This window comes from Zootoca vivipara, chromosome 2 (genome assembly GCF_965207765.1).
Source record: "Zootoca vivipara chromosome 2, rZooViv2.hap1.1, whole genome shotgun sequence".
NCBI classification, from domain to species: Eukaryota; Metazoa; Chordata; class Lepidosauria; order Squamata; family Lacertidae; genus Zootoca; species Zootoca vivipara.
The window spans coordinates 97,468,322-97,495,737 of record NC_142584.1 but is presented as its reverse complement, the minus strand read 5'-3'; the positions used below and the strand labels follow the sequence as shown (position 1 = coordinate 97,495,737).

The window sequence follows — 27,416 nt, the reverse complement described above, 5'->3', positions numbered from 1 at the left end:
CTCTGAGCTTCCCAACAGGGTCATTATCCCTTTAGCAAAAGTATGCCCTAACTTTATTTACCATGGATACAGGGGGCATATCTCTGCACTGCCCTCACTCCCGGTACTATGGCAGAGGAACCTAGAGGCCTCTGCACATGCATACAAGTTGATGATATCAGTTGACCATGTGAAGAAGAAGAAGAGTTTGGACTTGATATCCCATTAAGGAGTCTCAAAACGGCTAACCATCTCCTTTCCCTTCCTCCCCCACAACAAACACTCTGTGAGGTGAGTGAGGCTGAGAGACTTCAGAGAATTGTGACTAGCCCAAGGTCACCCAGTAGCTGCATGTGGAGGAGCGGGGACGCGAACCCGGTTCACCAGATTACAAGTCCACCACTCTTAACCACTACATCATGCTGGCTCTCATTAAGGCTTCTGGGTAGGCTGCAGTCTTCATGGCATGGCAGCAAATAGCCCGCCACCCTACCATTCTCACAAAGTGGGTATGTTTTTCCCCTCTTCTGAATGTTTCCACTTCCATGAACTACTCTTCCCATGGTGCAACACAGTTAAGAGAGCCACATGCATGACAGTTACAAATTCTGAGCCATAGCCAACTAAGTCTAATGCGGAGTAGAACCACTGAAATTAATTATCCAGCCAGAGGAGCTGTTAACTAGGCTAGATGGGGTATTGGCCCAACTTGATACAAGTCGCTTTCATATTCCCCTATGAACGCAAAAGCAACACCCTTCTTCAAAGAATATATGCATTGTATGACTTTGCCCCGGGGAAACGAATTCTAGAATTTTGATCCTGAGATTCATGGATAGGCTCATCTTTACTAGTGCAAATCTTTAGACTTCCGTTCCTTTACCCATGATTGTGCCTTTCCTCCTCTATTTAACATGACATTCATTTTCTTGGAGAGTCCTGCTGAATGAGACTGTGTTTATTCAGCTCAAGGGACTGGTAATAAGATCAGAAGCCTTGGCTCAAGTGTGACCTAAACCAAAGCAGCCCAAAGTTGCTAACATCTGTTGACGTTCTGGTCAGTAGCTGCTGCAAAACAGCTCGGGGGTCTAAGCCAGTTGATAGCAGAAATAGACCTCTATGTGAACAGAGATCAACACTCTTCATAACCTTAGCTATTCAGAACATAGCTCAGCACTCTGCTCCGGTTTTGCTTGTTTTTAAAATCAAGTGGCTGAAAGGATGCATGTGAAATATTATGGGACACATATTCTGGCGAATGCAGCTCTGAAAATTCCGGGGTAAAGAGATTAAAAAAGGTAAAAACAGGCCTTAAAATGTCAAAATACTTACAGGTTCTCCAGGCTCATTTCCACCAAGAATCCTAAATCCAAATCCAGTCTCTTTTCTCCATAGAAAAATATCCTGCTCTTGATAATCTGGAACTGCAAGAAAATAGGAAGAATTAATGCTTTATCACAGAGTTGACTTGAAAAAAGCACATATACACACAATGAAATCCCCTTCTAAGCAGACCATTTTACTTACGCTGAATGGCACCACATTACATAATTCTCAAAATGCATGTGTAGCTATCTATGATGCCCTATTATAAAATGGCTCAGCCTCTGGGGATTTCCCTGGACAGATGGGGGACAGCTGTGAAAGGAAAGACCCAACAACTTGCCTTTGATCTTGGGAGGAACTCTGCATCATACCAAGCTCCACAGGGTTGCACGGAAACAAACCTTTATTTATGTACTTTTTATTCTATTTATTTATTTATACCCCACCACACAGTCCCCTACTGGCTTAAGGTACCATAAAACGTCATGTCAAAACAATGTCACATTTGTCTGTACATGTCCATTACATATCCTGCCCCTTGCCCACACATGCCAGGAATTCCTGGAGTCCTGAATACTGTTCACACCAGATGAAGGGGATTCCAGTAACCACGCTGTCTCTCGGCCCTTGCAGCTGACAAATCAAAACAATGTTCTTGCTTTTGAGGCATTTGCTTTGTGCCATTGCTCCGCTCCTCTTTTCTGGTTTAGACCAGCACCAACCTGAGATTCTGGGTTGGTGGAATAGTTGCTATACCCTTCTGATATAATATTCTCACAAACCTGAAGGCACCAGGTTTGTAACTTCCTAGTACAGTGGTACCTCGAGTGACAAACACCTCAGGTTACAAACGCTTCAGGTTACAAACTCCGCTAACCTGGAAGAGTTACCTCGAGTTGAGAACTTTGCCCCAGGATGAGAACGGAAATCGTGTGTCAGAGGCGCAGCGGCAGCAAGAGGCCCCATTAGCGAAAGCACGCCTCTTAAGAACAGTTTCAGGTTAAGAACAGACCTCCGGAACGAATTAAGTTCTTAACTAGAGGTACCACTGTAGTATGTTTAAAAGAAACACTGAGAGGAGCGGGAACAAAATGCAACCTCCTATTTTCTCTGCAAAAGAGAAATGCAAATATGAAGAGGAGGTTAGAGGATCCACTGGGAAATTAGAATCCAGAGCAAGGAAAGTACAGGTCTGTTAATCTCTCAGATCCATAGTTTAGAAGTCACCTTTTAGTGTTGTTCCTCAATATTTTCTTGCTGCTTTACTGGATATTTCATTCTTTTGCTTACAGACTTTAATGAGGCCTGCCACCAAGAAATACTGAAGCACCTTTCAGGATTTTGTGATTATGCTAAACAGTTTCAGAACAATCATGTTATTAGGCATCGTTTTCATTTTAGGTTTGCAACTGGATGCAAATCAAGACGTTTGCCTAGCACTGCAGTATTAGAACTCATCTGTTGTTAGTAATAAATCCAGGGTCCTTTTTAGAAACCATGAGCAAATAGACTTTTGTCATTATACAAAATGAGGGTTTATAAAAGAGTGTAACTCCATTAGTAACATAAAACAGTTGATTTTCTTTTCATTAGGCTAGAGAGAGGAGAACAAATCAAGAGATCTGTGCTGCAACGGCTGTTGTAATAATTGACATCTGTGCGACATTATTTCTTATTGTCAGCATTACTGCTATTGAATAATGCTATAAATAGCTGGAACAATTGGGCATAACCCTTGCAAAACCTCTCTTGCATAAGTCCCGATGAAATTATTAGGAGCCTCTCTCTTCTACATACTGTACCTGCATTTGTTTTAAACATTACTTGTGTAAAGTTCATGTCTGCCCAATGACCATAACCAGACCTGCTTACATTCAGCAAGGTGGCTTCATTATGTGACCTCAAAAGAGCATGTCCAGGCCATCATATTAATGTCAAAAAGTTGCAGCAGTTGTCCTACACCAGTGATGGCCAAACTTGGCCCTCCAGCTGTTTTGGGACTACAACTCCCATCATCCCTAGCTAACAGGACCAGTGGTCAGGGATGATGGGAGTTGTAGTCCCAAAACAGCTGGAGGGCCATGATGGACCATCACTGTCCTACACCAACACTGGCAAACATACTCCAGGTCAAATAAGATTACCGCCCCCACCCCGGGGCCACTGAACTATTCCCTCATAAAATCTTTAGGCACTTTTAGGTGACTGTGTGAGTGCGGTTCTGTGGTTTCCCTTCTCAGCTACTGCTTTGGACCCATTTTTACTCACCCAGCTTTCGCCTTTATCAAGCGATCTGGCCAATCAGGGATCAGGTGATAAAAGTGAGGGCATCGTGATGCCACATATCAGATTTGGTTAAATTATAAGAAGGTAAAAAAGAGCCATGCTGGATCAGGTCAAAGGTCCATCGAGCTCAGCATCCTGTTCTTACACCAGATAGCCACGGGGAAACCTTTAAGCGGGACCTGAGTGCAACAGTGCTCTCCCCATATATTTTGTCCCAAATCTCCCAACAAGGAGCTTCACTGGATGGTGGTGGACTTTAGAGGGGGAGGGGACTCACTCTAATCACATTCTCCATAACAAATGTAATTTTATGCTGCTCTATCATGTACCTTCTTACTTGCCTTTTCTAAAGAGTCCCAATGCTCCAACCTTTTCTCATAGGGGAGTTGCTCTATCCCTTTAATCATTTTGCTAACCTTCTCCTGAAACCTTTCCCGTTCTACAATATCCTTTTGAGGTGTGGCAACCAGAACATAGAATTCCAAGTGTGGATGCACCACATATTTGTATAATACGAATATTGCGATATTATTAGCAGTTTTATTTTCAAGCCCTTTCCTAATGATCCATAGGATGGCATTTGCCTTTTCCAGAGCTGCCACACACTGCATTGCGTTTTTTATCTAACTATGGATTGAAGGAGATACTTATAGAAGAATTTTTTTGTATATGGTGATGCTTTATGGTTATTTTCACAACAGCATGCAATATTTGCTAATTATTGGCCACAGTTTTCTAGGATAAGGCATTTATTCTAGGGGCCAAACATCCCATTCAATGTACCACATTAACCACTGAAATATTGAGATAAGCTACTGAAAAAGCCAGTTGCACCGACTTTCCAGAAGGTGTCAACAATTAAATGTAAAATGCACCAAAGCCCTAAGCGTCAAATGCAATTAACAAAGGTGATGCATATTTGAACTGAGTTATTAATTATTTTAAAATGCAAAATTAATTTTGCCTATGAACTAACACCAGGGGACAACTTCAGATCCATTTACTATTTATTGGGTTGTAGGTGACTGTAGCACTTTGATTAATTTTGGTATGTATATGCGTAAAACTTTTCCATGGTGTATACTTAAAGGTAGAGAAACAACTCTTCAAAAGACCAGATATCCAATTTCCATTAAAACACAAACATAAACACATTATTTTAATTATTTATTTCAAGACCCAAAAATATATTCAAAATAATTTTTGAAAGCCGGAAACATGTGTTAAATATGTGTGGTTATAGTAAAATAATGTTTAGGGCCTCTGAAACCCGACATGTGAATAAAGCAACTGCTCTGCTTAGTGAAGCTGAAGGATTACTTAAAATAATACTTAGGCAAAAGACAATAAAAACATGATTGACTGATCAATTTGTATTATGGTCCACCGGCAGGATGAGCCAGCGCTAAGTTGCACCGATTGTGAAACTAAATTTGAAGCTTTCATAATCAAATCTGCACAGAATTATGGTGAGAGGTGGCCTGGTTAATAATAATAACATCATTTAGCTGTATCTATGTTCCCAGCATTGTATCAGTAGAATCTGTGTCAACCATGAATTTCCAGGTGTCTCTTTTGTTTCTCCATGATTAAAGACTCATTCAGAAACTGAAAAGATGCTAAATGAAACACCAACCAGAGAGAGATGCCTCAAATGCAGTGTTCCATCTTGTCCCGACATGAAACTGCTGGTAGATTTGGGGATTTGGAAAAAGGAGCCATCGTGATGTTTAAAATGTTCACCTCTCTCTCTCTCTCTCTCTCCATCTCTCTCTCCTTTTCATTGGATTTAGCAGAGGCCACTGAAGTGCTGATCCAGTGCCCAGAATCAGTAATTGTCTGGATGAGGGCCAATAAACTGAAACTCAATCTCAAGGAGATGGAGATCAACCTGTTCTAGATGGGATTGTACTTCCCATTCTGTGCTCAGCCACACTCATGATATCAAGCAGGTTTTGCTTATTGTTGGATCCACAATCATACCATTATACCAGGCATCCCCAAACTGCAGCCCTCCAGATGTTTTGGCCTACAACTCCCATGATCCCTAGCTAACAGGACCAGTGGTTGGGGAAGATGGGAATTGTAGTCCAAAACATCTGGAGAGCTGAAGTTTGGGGATGCCTGCATTATATCATTCCCATCAGCTCTGTGGATGAAAGCTGCCATAAGCTGAACACACCTGGCTCATGGAAGCACCAAGGAGATGCTCGACATTTTCCCTTAGAAAGTCAAGTTACTGTACTTTGGCTGAGATGTTGGTGGGAAGCTAATGAATTTAAATCAGCTTAAATAAAAGTACTCTGGGTTCCGTGTATTGTTGATTATATCACACCAAGCAGGTGCTATGCTGTCAGAACTGAACTCACATTTTAACCCTCCTAAAAGGGGTCTGGCTGAGATTTCTAAGCTGCTATCCTTTTTCAATGGCTCACGACAGAGGGTTTATTCAAGTAGAAACCAAACAAATGCATAAACAAAAAGTGCAGAAATGAAACAAGGCAAACATCTGCTAGTTTCTGTAATGTTTTACAGCCATTGATCTGTGTGCACATTTTGTATGGACTCTCATCTTAATTTATGAGTGTTGATTAAGCTAAGATATTTTTAAAACTCCTATGTATTAGTGCACTGAGCCATGGCTTAACAATATTCTAAATACAATTACAGAATAATAAGGTGATAAATATCATGGAAGGCCATAATTGGACTCAGTTAAGCCTTAGTTGCTTGAAGGCTGGTTTGCTGGAAACGGTGACTCTTGCCTTCTTGCGGCACCACAGTGAAAACAACGCAAGCTCAATTGCATTAAAATTGGCAAACTCTGACCCTAACCTCTGACATGAGGTGGACCGCATCCTAAGTTAATTGGTATTTATCACTGGCTTTAGACAACCAAAGCAAAAGGAACCAGAGATAGATGGCAAAGGTTCTGTCCAGTGACTCACGTCGGAGCCTGGGCCAAACCAGGTGAGAATACACAGCTTGTCTGATAGAGGCAAAAGAGCTTCTGCTGGGCACTCCAGCGTGGAACACTTTTTGTCTCAGCATCTCCTCACACGTTTCCATTTGTCAACTCTACAGTGCTTCCCATCCGCAGCCAAAGCGTTGCCTTCTGCTTCTTGTTCAGATACAAATCTATTGTTTTAGGCTTTGTTCTCTTAAACGACATATGTACCACATTATCATCACGATCTTTGTAAGGTTCAAGCTGGAGAGGATTAATTAGATCTCATCTTGAACGACGCTCCTCTGTTTGGGGCTCCAGCTCATCAGAGAGCTATTCTTAAACGGTAAAGGTAGCAGTGCTGTAAACAGGGCCGCTTGTTTCATGGCGACTATAGTGACAGCTTACACGGACTTTGTTCATAGGGATGTAATTTTATTGAAGGGAGATGACATTTTCAAGGTTAAGAAGGGTGCTCGTGCTGCAGTACATTGTTCAGGATTTGTATGCTTAGTCACTCACTCCACTTAAAGATTCGTTCATCGATCCTTGTGTATTTCATGGAATCTTTCTTTTGCTGCTTTGCCTACACAATTATTGTTTATCCCCCCCCTGCTGTTGTGAATTTTAATTCTTGTACCCTATGGCTAGAACACTTAATGATAAATTTGGTTTGAAACAATCCAATCCAATCGAAAAACCAGCATGTGTGACCCCGAAGCCATACTTTTCAGCGAGGGCTTTAAATCAATACAGTACAAGGGGACAAGGCAAGGAAGCTTCTAATATCCCCCTTTCTTTCATTAAGGTTGATATAATCCAAAACTGCATTCTGAACAAAATGCTATGTTAAGAGGACAACAGCACTCTGAAACACAAACACGCACATGCACAACACACGGCACAACACATACAAAAGTGGGACAAAATTCTTTTTGAAGACTTTTGCACTGATTGGCCCAATTTAAAGGCTGGCATTAGGAGTTGATCAGGCTGCCAGCCAACCAAAGCTCATTCTGACCGGCACATATTGCTTCTGCGTGTTTAGGATTGGGCAAACTGGGTGATCCTGAACTCATAAGATTACTGAAGATCAGCCACTGAATGTTGTTAAACAAGACTTGCTCTTGCTATGTATCTTACAAACACGTGACTGGCATTTTCCCTATATGTGAATATAGAGCCTAGTATGCAACATGTGGCAGTGGCAAAAACTAGCCACATGAATTGGAAGACTTTTGTGAAGCCCGAACACAGTAATGTTTGCCTATTTACCACAGTACAATTTCTTTTCCACCACAGCAGGGTTTATTTTATTTGTTTCATCAAATTGTAAACCAGTGTTTGAAGACTGATTAGCACACTCAGATGCTGCTGTGAATAGTCATGAAATACGGAATTCAAATCTAACTTAATTAAAATTTTGACTGCATGACCCCCCTTTTTTAAAAAAAAATGGGAGGGACTTTGCTGTGCTTTTAGCACAACTACTTCTTAATTCTAACCCCCCCCCCCGGTGACATAAGTAGCATTTCTAAAACCAGTGGTGGCTTGAGGGCAATCCATGTTGGCCCATCACTGCCATTCTCTCAACGGCTTCATTGCAAAAGTAATAGAAAGAGTTTTGAACAGCTGGTGAGAAAGAATGATCCCAGATGGATACAGGTAACCCTCCCCCATCCAATCGCTATTCAGGTAATGCTTACACGGCACAAGAAGATCCTTCCTTTCTGCTTGATTACCCCATCTTGCTCTTTGGCAATGGGACATTTGAAGAAGGCATATGAAACAGTCAGTGCCCATCATGCTTCACTCTCCAGCCCCACCTGACCCATATGGATTGCCCCCAAATCACAGACACTACCACAAGATGGACAACAAGACAGATATAAAGCTCTCGGCTCATTCTTACATTCTCCAAAATTCGTGGAATTGATTTCTCTCTCTCTTTCACCCTTGCTCAGTCCAGTCGCAGGCGAAGGTGACATAGCTGTGAATATTAATTTTAACATTTTGCAAAGCTTAATGGGATGTTGCCTTCTTGTTTGTTCATTTCAGTTTAGCGTTGACAGATAACAGCTCTGATTCAGCTTTCATGCCCTTACTATCACAGAAAAGATCGCAGCTGCTAAGGATTAGAACAGACCTACCTTTTTTTGCCAGGTGTATACAATACTGGCTTTATCTGGTGTGGGAAACGGTTGACCAGAATAGAATAGAATATGCACCACTGTAAATACATTCAAACTGGGTTTCAGAAAAACTAGGAAATATTTGCCATTTTTTATTTTTTTAAGTGCATAGACGTTTGACAACAGACTTATCTTGTGGATTAGGAAACAAAACCTATACACACAAGAAAATCAGGTATACTTAATGCTTTTCATTAAGTTGCTGCTTTATGGTGCTACTTTTAAAACTAAAGTTAACCAGTAGCAGCAGGAGGTTGAGTAAAGTCTTGCCTTGCGTCCCCAGAGCATCTGCTTAAATCAAATACATGTGGTATTTGAAAATCGGGTTCTACCATTATTTCATCATGCACCTGTGTTCATGCAAGTCTAAGATGATGCATGTATTAAGTTAACCAACAACTCCTTATAGCATGAAGGTTTTGTTATTGGCGCAAATATTGGATATTCACATAATGTGGCTTCCCGTTATCAGGATCAAAATACACAAGTGTGACTTGCAACACAACACCCAATCCTCACGTTCTATCAGGACCACTCCTATTCAGGGTTCCTGTCGGTCAACCATGCCTTCCTCCACGACACTTCACTATTTCCCTTTCCAAATGGCAGTCAACATTTCCTTGGCTGTCGTTGATGCTCGGTTTGCACAGAGCTCTTAAGAGTTCATACCTTAGGTTGTGCTCCCCACCCCAATGAATGAATGAATGAATGAATGAACAGGCTGGTTGTACTTCTGCCATCACTGGAATTCCCCCAAATATTCCAATACATTTCTGGGTTTTGGCTTCAAATCATGACAGCAGCACTCACAACCCAAGTTTGTTATTTGAGAGAGAGATACTTGAGCTCTCACCCTTTAGCCCACCCTAGTGTACCCAAAATAAAACAATGTTTTTCACTACCTCGAAGCTCTTACTGTACCTCAATAGCTAGAATACATATATTTTGGCCCGCCAGTCACAAAGAGCAACTTTAAGGTCTTTACACTTGAACCTATGTTAGGCTTATGCCTGGGAATCATATAGAAATAAGGAACAGAAAAGGCCCGAAGACCTCTAGACAACACAACCATGACCCAAAGTTTAGAACTGAACTAGTAAAAAAATAAATGAGCAAACTCTGCCTCTTGGTCATCAACAGAGGCCTGTTTTTGGTAAGATGGCCAAAACTAACAAAGATTGTGGGTGTTCAAATGTAGGTGCTTTGTTTCCTAGCCATAAACACTCCCCCCTGTTACACAATTACTCCATTTTTAAAGGCCGCCTCATCAGAATTTCCTTAGTTACATGGTGCTCACATTTTCCCCAAGCCTATTTAATTGTGGATGAAGGAATAGCTTCACGTGCTGCTTTTTGTCTATTGTGTGACTGAAAATAAAATCCAAATATTTTTTTAAAAGATGTGCAATATTTTAAAAGCTTTAGAAAGCCTCGACCCTGTTCTGCTTTGCTTTTAATTAAAACATGCTTAAGCCCTTCAAAGGGGCTCATTAACACATCTGCAATTCAGATTAATTCATTTTGTCACTGCTGTTTTGACAGATGGCCATGCCTAGGATACAGCAGCTCTGCAAAGCATGCAGGCAGCACAACAACAGATTGTTGCAATCCTCAAGGAAGTTTAAGACTAAAACAATAAATGAGAGAGGAGAATATTCGTTTTTTCTTTCTTTCAGAAATAGGTCCACTTTTAAAATTCATGGTCCTAAATTTGCCTTACTCTCTTGAGATCTCTTAGTCTCTGAATAGGTAAAGGATGCTCCTTGGAAATGATCAAGCCAAGAATTATGTCACTCATTATCACTTACAGAAATAGCATTTTTAAAGCACTACAATGGTATGCAAAAAAAAAAACCCCAGGTGGCATGAACTTTAAGGGGAAGAAGGCAAACAGCAGCTTATGATCACAAGCCCACCATTTCTTAGAAGCTGCCATCTTAGTGGACAAGGTTCACAGAAGAAAAAGGTTCTTTGTTTTGCCTTTTTGGGGGAGGGGGGCTTTAGTATAGTTTTACAACATTCCAATAGGATTGGCACACATCCAGACTAAGTAGTAATAATTTTTCCCATTCCACTGAGGGAAAATTGAGACTGACTGAAGATGACGGACTGTGTGACTAAACTGATTTAGATCTTGGTACTGCAAGACTAAGAGATCACAGTGGTCTCTGAGACAAGTCTAAAGCAAGGTAGTTCTTTCTGTCTCCACCATTAAAGGATTCCCCCACTAGGGAGGAATTCAGCATGACGCTCTTCTGATCATTCTGTCGGCACAATCTTTCCCCCTCGCCTCCCTTGAGCTGTTCTGGGGTTTCTCCTGACTCTGCCCGAGTGACTTTGGGGGAGATGCATGGAGTGTGTGTGTGGAGAAGAGTGGGGAGGGGTTCCCCCCAAAGCCTGAGTGTTCCTGGTTCCACGTGGGCTGCAGAAGCAGCAGTGCTCTCAGCCTGGACATTGGAAATAGAGGAAATTGTGTTCCTGCTGTCCTTGGGTTATTCTACATCAGAAACAGGAGCATCCTAAGGACCAATGCCTAATTCCCTCCTAGGTCTCAGTGTCTGGCTTTGTTTAGATGCAAATATTTACTAGAATGTATCCACTAAAACTGCCAGCTTCCAATCTCAGATGTATGTTGATCCCACCTAGAATCTATCCTCCTATCAAGTAGCATCTTATTCCCTGCGGTCATGAATAATGTCCCAGGTTGTCAATTTCACACCAGCAAGACAGTAATGGCACTAAGAGTTTTTGGTGTTTTTTTTGAGAAGGGCGGGTGACGAGAAGACAGTTGAACCTAAAGTGTGGATGTGGAAAACCACGATCCGAACTCCTTAAACAACAAACAACTCAGCCCACTTTAGAGCTGTGCTGTTAAACAGGGTCTCTCAAGTGCCTCCTGGGGCTGAATCCTGCACCGCCAGCTGCTTCTGTGGGAGTAACTCACGTCCATCAGAAGTAGCTTGGCTTGTTCTTGCGGAGGAGTACTTCTGCAACCTGCCTGGTGTTTTAAGAAAGAGGGAGCCACTATTCTTATTCTGCAGGATTATGTTATTGCCAGTATCTCCATCTTAAATGAGGAAAGGACTGTGAGTGAAAGTCACTTCTGGGAAGACTGCCAGGATGGAGGCATAGGCACAGTGCTCTTCACCCTTTGAGGACAGGCTCATTTGCCTTTGCAGAGAAGACAGCATCCTTAATATGATTTATCTCCCAATGCCTTGGTAGATTTCAAACATCAAATACCAATGCAGATCTCCTGCATGGACAGGTGTAACTCACAAAAAGGCTACAACCAATAAGCCCATCTTCAACTGAATGCTGGCTTAATGACCAAGGCAACAGTGGGTGAGAAGCAGGACACCCACCCACACATGATTTTCTGCTTGTTAAGAATTTCCCTATCATTAGCTGAAGTCAGGGTGTGCTCAGAATGCCCCTTTTAAAACTCAAAAGTCTGAGAAGTGCTTAAAGGAAAGCCAGGTGTGAAATGAGCACTGAGCCAAGGCTTTTCTTTTTAGCACCCCCTTTGCAAAAGAAGGCCACTTTGCAGAATTTTCTCCAGCATTTTTTTTTCCACTGGCAGGCAGCATTTAACAACCCTTCCCTGCCACACACACACACAGTAACTTGGAATGAGATTAGACCTGGTGTATCATGGAGGATGTTCCAAATGGTCCAACATGCAGCAGCAAAGAAAGAAGAAGAAAGAGATGGAGAGACCAAAAGAGAGGGAAGCTGTGCTATTGCAACGTCTAATGGCGAGCCCCAGCCGAAATGACTATTGGAGAATTTCTACCCCACTGAGAAATTTGGTAAAATGGCCACTCTTGATGTCAATAGGCCATTTGTGCTCAGCTCTAGAGAAATGACCCTTGCAGTTCAGTGAACGTCTGCAGTCTCTTAAATGCGACAGTGTTTGATAGTTGGGAGACTCCATGGAAACAGGAAAACTCTCAAAATTCAAATTGGTGTCCTTCTGGACTGTTGTCCAAATCAAAATTAATCACCACCAACAAATAATTATCAACTGGGGAAAATCATCTTAGACACACAGTCCTTGAATTAATAGTAAAGCATGCATGTCAAGGTTACCATAGCCTCTGAAATTCACCTGAAAATTTGGAATTACTTAACTGGTGTTGACTTATTTAACCTATGACACTGGTAATTTAATAGTACATGGTGTTGATTTTTGTTTAATCAACTCGTTTTTAGGAAATTTTGTGTTTGGGATCAAGCTCTTTAAGACAATGGTGAAATAAGGGCTGAATCCAAATTTTAGCAGGAACTCTAGGCCCTAAGGCTTTGGTGGGCTAGCTGGGAGTGTATGATCTACTGCCTATTCAGAAGGTTCAAAGACAATTTTCTGAATGATAACCTTTCCCTGGTTCTTCATATTTTAGGTACTCCTCTTAAGTTAATCATAAACCCATGGAATGGCCTGGTTGTTCAGAAGGGCCCTACTACATCCAGCATTCAGTTTCCTATCTTGGATTTCAACCTGGGTGCTTCTTGCACCTTCAGTGAGAATCATACCTCTCCACCGCGCAATATCTAAGCAAATTATCTGTAAGATACGAAGTTGTGTGGTTTGCAACTGCAGTAGACTAGAAAGGAGCTCGTCCCCAACCAAACACAGTAAGCTAGCGAAGGACAGTGAAGTGCAAGGTGTCAAGTGGTACAGTGAGAAGCCAACAAAAATAGGGTACGGGATGCATGCAAAACATCAGAAATAAGTAGTCACTTAAAGAGAGAGGGCCAGCTTCCAAACTATTTGCACATATAAAATAAAATAATTTGCACATGCAGCAAACCCTTGGAGTGCTACTGAAAGGCAAGGAAGAAGCTGTGTCCTGCAGCACCTTCCTCAGTTATTTTTTTTTAAAAAAGGCAGAACAGGCAGCAGTTAATACTGCTGAGCTAATCCTAATGACTAATTAGATAATTTCTAATTAACTGTTTAGTTGGTACTAAATAGCTGCAGGGGGTCACAGACAATGACAATGTGAGCATCCAGCTGGGGAAGGGGGAAATCCAGAGCAGTGGAAGTAGCAGGAGAAGAGCACAAAAACCTTCACAAGTGACGTCGCTGCCAAAAATGGCAAAAGGGCAGTTTATTCCCTCCTGTGTTATCTTGTAGGGCTTGCATGTGCCCAGTTATCTCACCGCTTTGTATTTCCCTGCTGCTAAACAGTAGGCAGCCAATGCACAATTTTCATAATTTGCATCCTGAAATCATTATCTACAGTCCAATACATCACCTGAACAAGACTTGAAGACAAATACCTTAAAATGCCAAGTGTCAGCCCTTTTCTCTATGCCAGGCACCCCCAAACTTCGGCCCTCCATATGTTTTGGACTACAATTCCCATCTTCCCCGACCACTGGTCCTGTTAGCTAGGGATCATGGGAGTTGTAGGCCAAAACATCTGGAGGGCCGCAGTTTGGGGATGCCTGCTCTATGCTATACAAACTAGGCCAGGCTTCTCTCTCATCTGCACAGAGCACATTTTTTTTTGAGAGATGCATCCTTGCTGGTGCCTTATCCAGTACTGTGGTACCTTGGGTTACAGACGCTTCAGGTTACAGACTCTGCTAACCCAGAAATAGTACCTCGGGTTAAGAACTTTGTTTCAGGATGAGAACAGAAAATGTGCCACAACAGCGTGGCAGCAGCGGGAGGCCCCATTAGCTAAAGTGGTGTCTCAGATTAAGAACAGTTTCAGGTTAAGAACGGACCTCCAGAATGAATTAAGTTCTTAACCCGAGGTACCACTGTACACAGATGTCCCTCATGGAACTTACATAAGGTACTAACCACCCTGACCAAAGTGCCTCTTTGACCGCTAGCCTCCATCGCCCCGTGACTAACTTTCAAAGTGGCATTTCTAGCGACCATTACATCAGCTCAGAGCGTAGCTGAGTTGGAGGCACTGTGGTGTTAGGAGACCTGTTTTCTTCAGGCAAATAAGGAAGCCCTTCGCCCAGACCCCTTCCACATACCCCAACTCAATTCTGCCTTTCATAGAGCCCAAGAATTAGCTTTGCTTTGGTCCTAATCCTTCTCACTGTACAAAAAAGGTGTTGCACTATTAAAGCATGAGAAGGTCACTCAAGACATGGCCGATAAGATGAAGCAATAGCCTACTTGTGAATAAACAGAACAGCTGCCACCCTGCTCCTGGGTAAGGATGCTCATCTTTGACAAGGCGAATCCCTAGTGGCTGATCAGCAAAGTTCAAAAGTAACATTAGAGCTCCCTTCCTTGGAATGACTTCTACTGCATTAGAAAGTAGCAAGCATCCTGTTTCTAAGAATTTAAAAATGCTATTGTGGGCCACAGAGGACAGTCATGGGGTGAAATCCAATGATGCCATTCTGCAGAATGGCTTCTGATGCAACAGAGGCATCCACTAATGCATGAGGAGATGTATTTTTTTTTGGGGGGGGGGCAACTCTCTCTTTTAATGCAGCTCCCTGCAGCCCACCCACCTGAACATCCATTTCAGAGGGCTGATAGACTGGAAGGCGGCAGGGAGGACTGAAGGACGAATTGGGGGGGGGGGGAACCTCTTGTCTTACATTAGCAGATGCCTCTGCTACATCAAAAATAGCCCCACAAACGAAACAGGGGCACAAGATTCTGTGAAAGCAATCCTTGAGAGCAGAAGATCATGTGAGGATGGGTTGTTATCCATGCCATGCCCAGAAAAGAAAAGAAAAGAAAAGTATGTTGTGAAGGAAAACAGAAGAAACACAAGATTTTCCAGTATTTTCCCAAAGCCTCTGCTTCCAAGTTCTTCCCTTTTATTTTTCAAATGACATTTTATGTAACTGATTCAACTGCTCAGCCATTCAGATGACTTCAAACTATGCAGAAATCCCAAGTCTACAAGGTGAGCTGTGTTTTGTGATGGGAGGTTGCTTAAGAGCTGCTTCACTCTACGGGATACCACATAACTCTACAAGTGTAACTAATGCTCTACAGATTGCAACTGAGGAGGAAAAGGAGGTTGATTTTCTTTGAAGAAAAGGGGGTTGATTGAGACCCATTTTGTATTCTCGGAAGCGAATCAAAACCCTGTTGAATTATTAGTGTGGTGCATCTATTAATAACCTACAATAAAAGTTGTTTACTGTATCTATTCGACCTCTGCATTGTTGAAATAGTGCATAACGATAAAGGCGAGCATGGCTTGGCAGCATGTGGGTCAGCTAGGCAGTGCTGTCGTTAATTTAGCAAAACTATTCCTTTGGCCTTAACCTTTATGCCTGCAAACAGTGAGACTGAAAACATTTTAAAGGACTTAATACAGTGTTTGTTCGGGGGTGGTGGTGGTACGCAGGGGTACACATACCCCTAAACATTTTGTGAATCTAACTTTGGCCTCATTGAAGGGCAGTATTTCAATATGAGTAGGAAAATGAGAATACCCCTTAAATTTTTTTTTAGAAAAAAGCACTGACACACACGCACTTTCTCTTTCTTTATATATATGAAGGAATAACTGAATAGGCATTGAAAGGGCATGACAAGTTGGCAAGCCATACTACAATACTGTGAGGCTGTATTTCGACTACTTCATGAATTAAGAGCTTAGAAGGATTGGGTCCACAAGTGTTTGCAGCACAAAGCTTGGAAAGCAATTTGTGCGACCTCTTATATTATGCTTGCCTGACATTTCTCCATTCAGAAATTGATTTCTTTTAAATAAGTAAATGCTGAAGAAGATATCAATACTTGCATATTGCGCCGCAAAGTTCATAGAATCATAGGATTGCAGGGTTAGAAGGAGAATCATCTAGTCCAGGTTTGACATGCCTGATCTAGTCCAACCCCCTGCATGCAGGAATATGCAGCTGTCCCACATGGGGATCGAACCTGCAACCTTGGCGTTATCAGCACCATGCTCCAACCAACTGAGCCATCCAGGCTGACAGGAGCCAAAGCTCCTTCACCACCATTAAAAAATGATTAATGTCAACCGCATGTACAACTGCTGGTCTCTCTGGCTCCTTGGCATTGTATTCACCCACCCCATGCCCATCTCCAGCAATGCTCAACTTTGCGCACTTTCATCCTATCCAGAAATGAATAGAAGATATCTATTATTATTTTTTCATTCTAGGGGTGGGGAGTGAGGACTCCCCTTAAACCAAGAGTTACAGAATGCAATGATCTAGGGCATCTGCCAAAATAACCAAGCCTCCTTTGATACTCACGTCGGCTTTCATACATGCTCCTGGACTGGGCCCAGATTTTGAAAGGATCTGGCTTCTTCTGCCCAGCGTTGTCTGGTTGCTCCGCAGCTGGTGCTTCGGTGGCAGGGTAGTCGGGAAGCACCTGGGTGCTGCGGACAGGTGAAGCGGTGTGGGTGCTGTGGTGGCTGGAGACGCTGTGCTGAGAGCTGTTTTGGCTGTCTTTCCTTTCAAGTGGTTGCTGTAAGGAAGGAAGCCAGAAAAGAAGGGGGAGGGGGAGGGGGGAATCCCAAGAAGGTTAATGGCCTGCAACTGAGCCATTCCCCCACAGCTTGCCCTCTACGTTCAGCATTTCTGCGTGCTCCTGCGTAAATACATAAAGTCCCTCTTTTGGCTTCTACCATTTCCAGTTTGTGCTGAGTGCAGGTGAATTTCCCCAAGGATAGGCAGATGGAGTGACAGGGGGATGCACAAAAGGGAAAGCCATTCATCACACAGAGAGAGGAAAAACCATGCAAGCTTTCATATGCCGACACAACACAAATCAAGGTTTCCTTATGCATTAGTATCTCCATATGTTTTCGCCCCCTGTTAAGAACACAATCTAAAATCTAGCAGCGGTGCAGAGCATCAGTCAGAACTGGACAATACCAGATAAATAAAAATGCTTCCTTTGACATGCATGCATGCTCATGCACATTCAGGATTTCTCGTGCATGCAGCCAAGCCTTTTGCCTGCCACCAAAGCCAGGTTGACCAGGACCTGTGCTCAACCTGAAGAAGTAGACAAACAAAACTCCATTACTAGAAATTAATCTGAAAGATACAGCCCCCCTGTTTTCTGTTCTGAACTCAACTTTCTCTAGAGAAACTCTGTTAGACACACACACACACACCACACCACACCACACCACACACCACAACACCCTTCATGTGAAACCCATGCCCCATACTAATGGACCTGCGGCCAGATCCAAATTCACGCAAGCTGTGATGGAGATGCAAGAAACAAAATGGACTAAGAGCCACACCAGATGAAATTCCCAATTAGATGAAATAACTCAAAACCAAAATTTGGGAGTAAAGAAGTTAGGAGAAATTGGGCTGAATACTGTACTTAAAACTGCTGCAAGACTGGAACATGCCAAAATTCCTTGCAACCTAAGTTCCAGTAAATGGGCAAGCGGGAAATTTAAATTCCCATGTCTTTAAATTTTCCTTCACTTCCATCGATTTATATTAGAACACGAAGGATCAGACAAAAACTTCATTGTGGGAATAATGTTTGACAACTCTAGATAACTGCATCTTTTGGACAATACATTTTACATACGGTAGCATTGTCTATCTTCTTTTTAAAGTTAGAAGTGGTCGACCTGTGCCCTTTCTAAGGTCACAAGACTTTACAATAAGCCAGTACTGGAGCAATGTTATGTCCCCATATTGAAACATTTGCCCCATGCAGGTATTGAGAAGTATCACATAAATTACAAATAGTAAGTAGAATTCCCTTAAAACAAAAACCAACCCAGTGGTTTTCAAACTCTTTACTTGTGAAATCTCCATCTATCACTGATTTATCTGCCAGGAAACCATTGCAGAGGATTCCAGAACATTTTCCTGAGGTATGCTTAATGCTCAAGTTCATGTGGAGTGCTCAACACTCCTTTCGGACATGATCATCTTCCAATGGAACAGAGCTCAACAACACTCCCAATCCTTTCCTGCAGCAACTCCTTGTAAGCGAACAACAGTAATAAAAGACAAATTGTCATTCAGGGAAGCCTGCTTGCCTTCACTAATCTTCTTGAGGACACTTAGCTAGGATTTCCAAAGAACTCCAAAGAATTCCCAACAACAGAGCTTGAAAATACTAAATTAAGCATCTGACTGCTCAAATATTCTTCACGTCCCCTCAAAGCATAAACATATTTTCGTATTAACAGAAGAGGACTCGCACCCAACAGATAAAACACATGTAAATTACAAAGACTGCAGGCTGGAAACAAGACCTCTTTTACAACAGTTTTTTTTTTAAAAAAAAACAGGGCTTAGTTAAAACAGGCCTCTAATTTTGCAGCCCTATTTGTGGGCTAAAATAGGTCTCCTCTCCTTTTTTTGGCTGTTCTTTAGGGGAGGATCTGCAAATAGCGCAAAGTATTCATCCAGCCCATCTCAGCAGGACATTGGGCAATGTTGGCACATGTAATCAGGGCCAGTCCAATACGTTTTGGCACCTGAGGTGAACCACAAAATGGTGCCTTTCCTCACCAGGGAAGAAGGGGTGAGTAAAGATCTACACTGGGAACAAATCAACTTTACCCGGCGGTTGAAGTGGGAATCAAAGCTATCACAGGGGCAGGGGGAGAGGCTCTCTTGAATCATATTGGGAGGGTGAAGACCCTAGGAGACTCCAGAGGGCATCCCCTGCCATTTCCTCCCTAGGGGTGGGAGGAAACTAGCAACTGCCCCTATGAATCCTGCCGCCCGAGACAGTCACCTCACCTTGCCTCATGAGTGGGCTGGCCCTGCTTGTAATAAACCTCCATGCCATTCCCCAACATTCGTTCCAATCTCAGTGGAGCTAGGAAGAGATAAGCCTCCATTCTCTAGGTGCTACCGTCTCAGTAAGAATCACCTTGCTGCAGTGGTAGCTACCGTGTTTCTCATATTATAAGACACGTCTTATATTTATTTTTTCCTCAAAAAAACACACTATGGCTTATTTTCAAGGGATGTCTTATTTTTTTCCTCCTCCTCCTGCCGCGGCCGGCATTGCTGCTGCTCCTATCACTATGTCTTATTTTCGGGGTATGGCTTATATTCCTTGAATGCTTAAAAATCCTGCTATGGCTTATTTTATGGGGATGCCTTAAAATATGAGAAACAGGGTAATTAAGGTGAAAAATGAAGAGATAGCTACACATGTCAGTGGAACGTGCAATTTGGCCCTTCCTCCACCATCTCTACGTGAACTATACTAAATACTAGCAGGAGCAGAGCTGGGCAGAGAAAGCAAAGTAGCATTGAGTACTGCACTTCACTAGAAGCTCTTTGTGACCGAAAACGCTGCGTTCTATTTAACAATAGTTTTGAATATAGCTGTTGGTTGGAGGGGCGTGGCAACTCCCGAGAGCAGAAATTGCTTCGGAACGCTTTATTGAGCTTTATTGATGTCTGCTGAAGCTCTTGACCCACCAATGGCATTTCTTTAAAATGATATACTCTCGAGTGACTTGAATTTGAAATTAACTCTCGACTTCAAATGACATTTTGAGCAGCGTGTGTGATATCTCTGATTTCTCAACCTGTGCTTTTCAGATGCTTTAACGCTGTCGACAATTTTATTTCCCCAGCAAACATGGCTAATTCCCACTTGGCTAAGAACAATAATAAGTTTGGGACAATAATAAGTTTGGGACAAACACTGTGAAAACCACCTTCAGATATAGACAAATGTTCTTTCATCGAGGTACGTTAGCATAAGACACTGCAGATGCTCTTTTGGGTGTCCACTCTCTTGCCACAGAAGTAATAAAGATGGAAACAAACCCCCATCTATAAATGCATACTCCAAATTTCAGGATGACTGGATCAGAAAGATGGTTTGAAACGCTCCCAGCCATTTTGAAAGCTGGGTAGCAAGATAGGAAGTAAAAGATTAGCCCAGCCTTGCAAATAAATTGGCGTGGAGGTAGTTGTTCAACCAATCCAGTTACCTGAGCCTTTCTCCCTCATCCTGCTCCCTCTCTTTTGCACCTCCAAAACACTGTGAAGGAACTCTTTCTCTCTCTCCCACTCTCTCTCTCTCACACACACACACGACAACTTTTAGGAGGCAGGGCAAAGATGGGAGGGTGAGGTGCCATTGGCACTGTACTATTTCTCAAGAGTTTGACCAAACTGCAGGAGGCAGTGCAAGACAGGAGTGCCTGGTGTGCTATGGTCCATGGGGTCACGAAGAGTCGGACATGACTAAACGACTAAACAACAACAACAATTTCTCAAGAGCCAACGGGCAAAACAGCCTCAGTCCGCCTCTCCCTCTCCCTCAGTAGAAGCATCACTATGGAGACTGAACAGGTAGATGTTCATTTTCCCTCTTGCTTCCCTTTACTGAAGGAAAGGGAGGCAGAGAAGGAAAGAGAGACCAATCAATCTGCCAGACTGACCCTGTGCATGTCCTTCTCCCTTTCAGAGAGTCTTTCTTGCCTTCAGCATAGCTGCCAAGTTTTCCCTTTTCTTGCGAGGAAGCCTATTCAGCATAAGGGAAAATCCCTTAAAATAAGGGATAACTTGGCAGCTATGGCCTTCAGTCAAACAAAACAGAGGTAGTTTCTGTATCCACCCACTGCTGGGGAAGAGTCACTCCAGGGACCTAGAGTACCTCTGGCAACCAAGCAACTGTTTTAAAACTTTTCCCTTCTAAGGGCATCACAAACCACTAGTTTATTACTACTGTTACACTGCGAACTTGTATGTTCCTCCATAGTAAAGGTAAAGGACCCCTGGACGGTTAAGTCCAGTCAAAGGGTTGGCTAAAAGGTTCTTAGCGTAATTCCAATCGCTACCCGAATGAATTTTCGAGTCATGCTTTGCATCTTCGCCTACCTAGATGTATAAAGGTCCACCTTCTCTATTACCCACATTAGACGTGTGGAAGCTTTCTTCAGCCCAAGCGCTATGTTCTTGGTGGGGTGGTGGTCCTGCATGCTAATGGCGGGTGTTGCCAGAGACAAAGTTGGGCAGCGCATTGGATATGACTCTAACGTATTGGCTATCGTCTAATAAAGAAAAACTCTGGGGTTTGCATAAACACGAACTGTTGTGTACATTTAACTAATCTCTTACCTGAGATCTGACTTACTATACACCTGGGCTGGTGAAAGTCTCCATGAAGTAGGGAAGTGCTGCGGGCGCTTCTCCCTCCTCTCCTGTATGAACTCGTTTTATTATCCTGCCTTTCCTCTAGACCAGGCACCCCCAAACTTTGGCCCTCCAGATATTTTGGACTACAATTCCCATCTTCCCCAACCACTGGTCCTGTTAGCTAGGGATCATGGGAGTTGTAGGCCAAAACATCAGGAGGGCCGCAGTTTGGGGGTGCCTGCTCTAGACCAGTGATGGCCAAACTTGGCCCTCCAGTTGTTTTTGGGACTACAATTCCCATCATCCCTGACCACTGGTCCTGTTAGCTAGGGATGATGGGAGTTGTAGTCCAAAACCAGCTGGAGGGCCAAGTTTGGCCACCACTGCTCCAGACAACTTAGGCCAGAGTACATGGTCGTTAAGATGACTTGTGAGTTGGTTTTTTCACAGAAGGGCCCATCACACTAAGGCACCCTTTGCATCATTCCTCCCCCTCTGCTGCATCAGCAGAGCTACCATGAGCTCATACATTTCCTGGAGCATTCAGCTTACACATCGCTTTATCTTTGGGGTAGGAAGGGGTACCTGCACCACATCAAGCCTCTGAGCAACTCAAGGGTGTACTAAATGAGATGGTTTTGATCAAATAAATAAAAAATAACATATTTTTTTAGGCAGCATGAACTGGGGGCTTACATTGTAACACACCCTATGAGGCTTTTCTCCTTTGAGATGCTGCTGCAGTGGTATGGCAGCCACTTCCCCATGGGTTTATTTCATGTCGCTACTTAACACTGAAAGGTCTGCCTCTATGGGTGGGGAACATTTCATGGGTCCTTAGCACACAGCAGAATCTGGCATCAGAAATGGTGAAGGGGGACACAGTTTACTCTGCCCACGTGGTAGCAAGTTTTTATTTTAGAATGATTGTAGCATGCATTCAAAGTGGGACATGTGCGCACTCCGGAGGGCTAGAAGCATTTCTTCTGTTAGATACTGTCCCTTTTTAACTCAGCCATATTAGATGTTAGGCACCCACACTGGACGTACAGAGAAAAGAGAAGCTGCTTTTAAAGGCTGGAGATCAATTTTTTTTGTGTGTGCAGCAGCCGGTTTATACAGTCATGGCAGAAACTTCATTAAATTGGAAATGGGGAGATACAGAAACACCAGCTGCATAAATAAACCCATGAAATGTGTTTTTCCTCTCACAAAAGATCATTCCTTTGAAATCTGCAAATCTAGATTTTGTGTCATAAGACTAAGCAACAGAAACCATACTTAAGAGAAATTAAAAATTAAGATAATGTGGAAATGCCGAACAATTCACTGAATTTTCACATATAAATATTCACAGGAACATGGGTAGCTGTGTTATATTAACTCAGACTACTGGTACATCTATATCAGTCTTATTCACACTGCAAGTGGCTATCCAGGGTTTCAAGCAGGGGCCATGGGCAGGCCCAACCGGGGATTGCTGGGGATTGAACCAGGGACCTTCTGCATGCAAAGCAGATGCTCCCCTAAACTGCCACAGTGGCTTATCCCACCTCACAAGATGCATCATATGGACAGGAAGGGGTCACTATTGTAAAGGGTGGCACAGGAAACACCTAAGGAATACAGGAGTATTTAAAGAAGATGCTACTAGTCTGTCTTACTGTTACTGATGTAAGGAAGAGTGCAAAGGGTCGTTTTATTTTTATACTTGGCTAGGAGAGAATGCCACCTCATGCCCACACTGGGATATCCTTTCAGATGTCCCAGACATCCAGTTGTGATCTGTGGACTCTTATTTCAAACCCTGATCTAAGGAAGTTCACTTCTGTCACAAAGCACATAATCAAGTGCGGTCTGCAGATAAAAATGATAAGTTGTCTGTCTCCAAGGTTGCTAATCTACTGTCATGCCTAGTCGTCTCACTTCATCCAAGATCCCGTTTCTTTCATTTCGTATATTTATTGACCGTATATATACTGTACACACACAAAAATGACACACCCACCATGGTTGAGGAGTGGAAGAGAGCCCATAGTTGTAGGAATCCATGGGAGATGCACAGAAGGGAATTGTGGGTGCCCCAAGAGGGCTTTGTCAGCAAAGGATGGACTGCCCGGTATCAGAGATGGGAGAGGGATTTGTTCCCTAAACTCAGCAAGATCCCTAAGAACATCACTTCACTTTCTGCTTTGTAAGTGAGTGGTATCCATTCATGTCTATGGAGAAAAGTGAGCAGCGGTTAGCATGCACTCATTAGAGGACCCTAGGTGTCCTGAAGCAGGACCCTCCTTTAACAGTCTCAGGTGGGCATAGCAGCAGCAAAAACGCGTGTCATATTAGTAAGTACTGCAGCCGACTCTGGCCGTTTCAGTTCCCCTATATACGTCTAGAGCAACACTATGTCATGAGCTCTGGAGGAGGGGGTGTCAGGGAATTAAAAAGTGGCAAGTGCAAACCTTTCCTTTGCCAAGTGCTGAAAGGCCTGGTTGGTTTGGCAGCGGAACTTCCTAAGGGTGCTGCCCATTGGCAAACACTCAATGCTGTGGTGGGCCAACATCGGAGCAGCATTCATCATCCAAGCATGGTAGGGTGCAATGGAAGCTCTAGTCCTGTTGTGAGGTGACCATGCTATGGGAGTCAGGGGAGTGTGGTATGTATGTATGTATGTATGTATGTATGTATGTATGTATGTATATACACACACACACTAAACATATTTGTTGATATGCAAAAGCTATAGACAAATACTGAGGATTGCAAGCAACTAACTTTACTGAGAGTAGACCCAATGAATGTAATAGATGCCAGTTGATCATGCTCGTTGATTTCAGTGGGTCTATCCTGAGTAGGCTGAACATTGGCTACAACCACTGCATTGGTAGTAAGAAGAATTAGATGACCACTGAGGTCCCTTTCAACTCTTATGCTTCTTCATGTTGGTAACATTCTGTGTACTGTACTTTAGTGTCACCAGAGAGTTTGACTGGGATTGGGGGTGTGTGTGAATGGAATCAAGATACACTGCAGCCAAATCTCTAATGCTTCTCCTTTCTGTAAGCTGAAACCATGCACCAGAGGTCTGCAACAAATTATTGGGCTAAAGAAGTTTTTGCCTGATGTTGTGATAGATTCAGAACATGCTGCTACCTAGAAAAGTGTAGCAGAGCTGAGCATCTATAGGAGAATGGGTGAGCACTCAGTAGACAAATTAGCAAGTGACTACACCGAGATTCAAATGAAGGCCACTTTCAGCATGATAAACATTGTGAGAGAGGAGAAGGGGTGCAGCATATTTTCTTAAAGGAAAGCTACGTTCGCCACTCATTGCCTCCTTTACTAGAATCTGGGTTGCAAACTGATAATGCAGCAGCCCTCTTTCAACAGCTCTCCTTCCCCAGATCGTCAGCTGTTTCGGGTATATAGTTCCTGGTGGGCTACTCTTCGTTGTTTTTCATTAGCTTACGGACCCTCCTTTCTTCCTGTAAAGAACTATGAGCACTGAGATTCCGAGCTGCTGGGGTCTCAGACTGGCAGCCATGATATTTCTTCTTCCATTCACACTTCCATTCATTCATAGGAGGCAAAAGACAGTTGGGTCTTTGTGGAATGGGCTGACACCAATATTTTGGATCGTGGCAGCTGGGAATTTAACTATTGGCACGGGCGGGTATTCCACAACAGCTTGCCAGTCTTAATACAGGCTCACGGACCTTCCTGGAGATGAGGAAGATTCAATATTGTACTTCTGGTTCACTTTTTTGAGGGCCACATTCCCTTGTGGGTAATCTTCCAGGGGCCATTCTGGCTAGACAAAAGACTCAAGGAGGGCACGTAACAAGTGGAATGGAGTCAAGAGAGGGTCACAGCCTAGGGTGCATCCTGAGGGCGAGATAAAGAGGTGCTGATTGGCAAGAGACAGCCTGCACATGCCTGATAAAGGGAAATGATCCTTCCACATGTTGATGTCTCAACAGGCATCTTTTATTTTCTTTAAAAAATCTTGCTGCTTAATTTGAAATCACAGGTGCGCAGGGGTAGATAGGATGCCTTAGGAGGCAGGTGCTTCTATGAGATTTACTGGAACCATATTTTCCTGGCAATGCTATACTTGCAAGGCTGTAAGCCTGCTTCTTAAGATCTCAAGAATGCAGTTTCTGCATGTGCCATAGAGGGAACTGAGGGGCAGATGGGGCTCATCAACCTGGGAAGGCAGCCCATCTAAGAGAAGTAAAACTCTGATCCTAAACCTCCACTGCCTTGCAGGGTATCTTCAGGAGAAGAAAAGACTAAGGAGTAAACCCCCCACAAATCTGGAGTCCCTAAAATGGTGGATGGCGCCTTCCGGCAATTCCTGCAACCAAACATATAGCTCTGCTTTCCTTTGGACCACATCAGCAAGGCCAAGAGGAGGGTCATCGCCTGGGCGGCCCAGGACCTCCATCCACACTGCCCAGGCTTGCACCCTGGGGAGGTCACTTTGGTGCTGCTAATGCTCCACCCTTGAGAAAGATGGATGCCAACAACAATACAGTCATACTTCAGTTTAAGTATGCCTCGGTTTGAGTATTTTCAGTTTAAGTACTCCGCGGACCTGTCTGGAACGGATTAATCCACTTTCCATTATTTTCAATGGGAAAGTTCGCTTCAGGTTAAGTATGGACTTCCGGAACCAATTACACTCTTACCTCGGGTTAAGTACGCTTCAGGTTGAGTACTCCGCGGACCCGTCTGGAACAGATTAATCCACTTTCCATTACTTTCAATGGGAAAATTCGCTTCAGGTTAAGTATGCTTCAGTTTAAGTACTCCACAGACCGTCTGGAACGGATTAATCCACTTTCCATTACTTTCAATGGGAAAGTTTGCTTCAGGTTAAGTACACTTCAGGTTAAGTACAGACTTCCGGAACCAATTGTGTTTGTAAACCGAGGTACCACTGTACATACATAGTTTGTGTCCTGGCATCAACCATACCGATAAATTATATGCAAATTTGGCCATAGCTGTCAACCCCCGGATTTGAAGATAAGGAATCCTATGGGGCTGTCAACTCCTGGATATGAAAGTAAGGGCGCTGAATAAGGGAATTTCCCGCAAAAAAGGGGAAAGTTGACAACACTGAATTTGGTCTTCCAGTGATAATCATTACCTGCAAAAAATTAAGAAATGTAAAGAATGTTAAGAAGATGATGATTGGGATTATGATATATAAATTACTAAAGATGATTTACAAGGAAACACAGTGAGGGGGGGACACGAGGAAGTCACTAATGTTAGGATATAAGAATCATAAATATGATTTTTTTTACTTTTTATTTTTCTCTTTTTTGTTGTATTCTGTAATTTTGTGTTTTTGTGTATCTTTGTCTTTTTTATTCTTATAAAAGGAATAAATATTATTTGGAAAAAAATCATTACCTGCAAAATATGACCCTTAGTACATGATGTACTAAGAGAATCCCTAGCTTAGCGGCCCTTCGAACCTCTCTCTCTGGCCCTTGGGACTCTCCCCAGGCCACAGACCCTCCGCAGCCAGACCCCTCACTGGTCCTGTTTCACACTGTACTTGAGTGTTTTTGCCTGGTTCCTTGAACTTAGATAATGGCTACTGCTTGA

The 27,416-nt window shown here is 43.1% G+C and overlaps 1 protein-coding gene across 32 annotated transcripts in view; it reads right to left on the bottom strand.

Moving 5' to 3' along the window:
- The window catches only part of MAGI1 (membrane associated guanylate kinase, WW and PDZ domain containing 1), a 465,951-nt gene that overhangs the window by 25,245 nt on the left and 413,290 nt on the right, over positions 1–27,416 (bottom strand). For 18 of the 32 annotated variants that reach the window (XM_088663303.1, XM_060271314.2, XM_060271324.2 and 15 more), the window contains 3 exons: positions 16,953–17,169; positions 8,451–8,528; positions 1,312–1,403 (listed from right to left, as the gene is read on the bottom strand). In XM_088663303.1, the coding sequence (XP_088519429.1) occupies positions 1,312–1,403; positions 8,451–8,528; positions 16,953–17,169 (387 nt within the window). The remainder of the gene's footprint in view (positions 1–1,311; positions 1,404–8,450; positions 8,529–16,952; positions 17,170–27,416) is intronic. The other 14 variants (XM_060271317.2, XM_088663314.1, XM_088663308.1 and 11 more) reach the window with 1 other exon arrangement.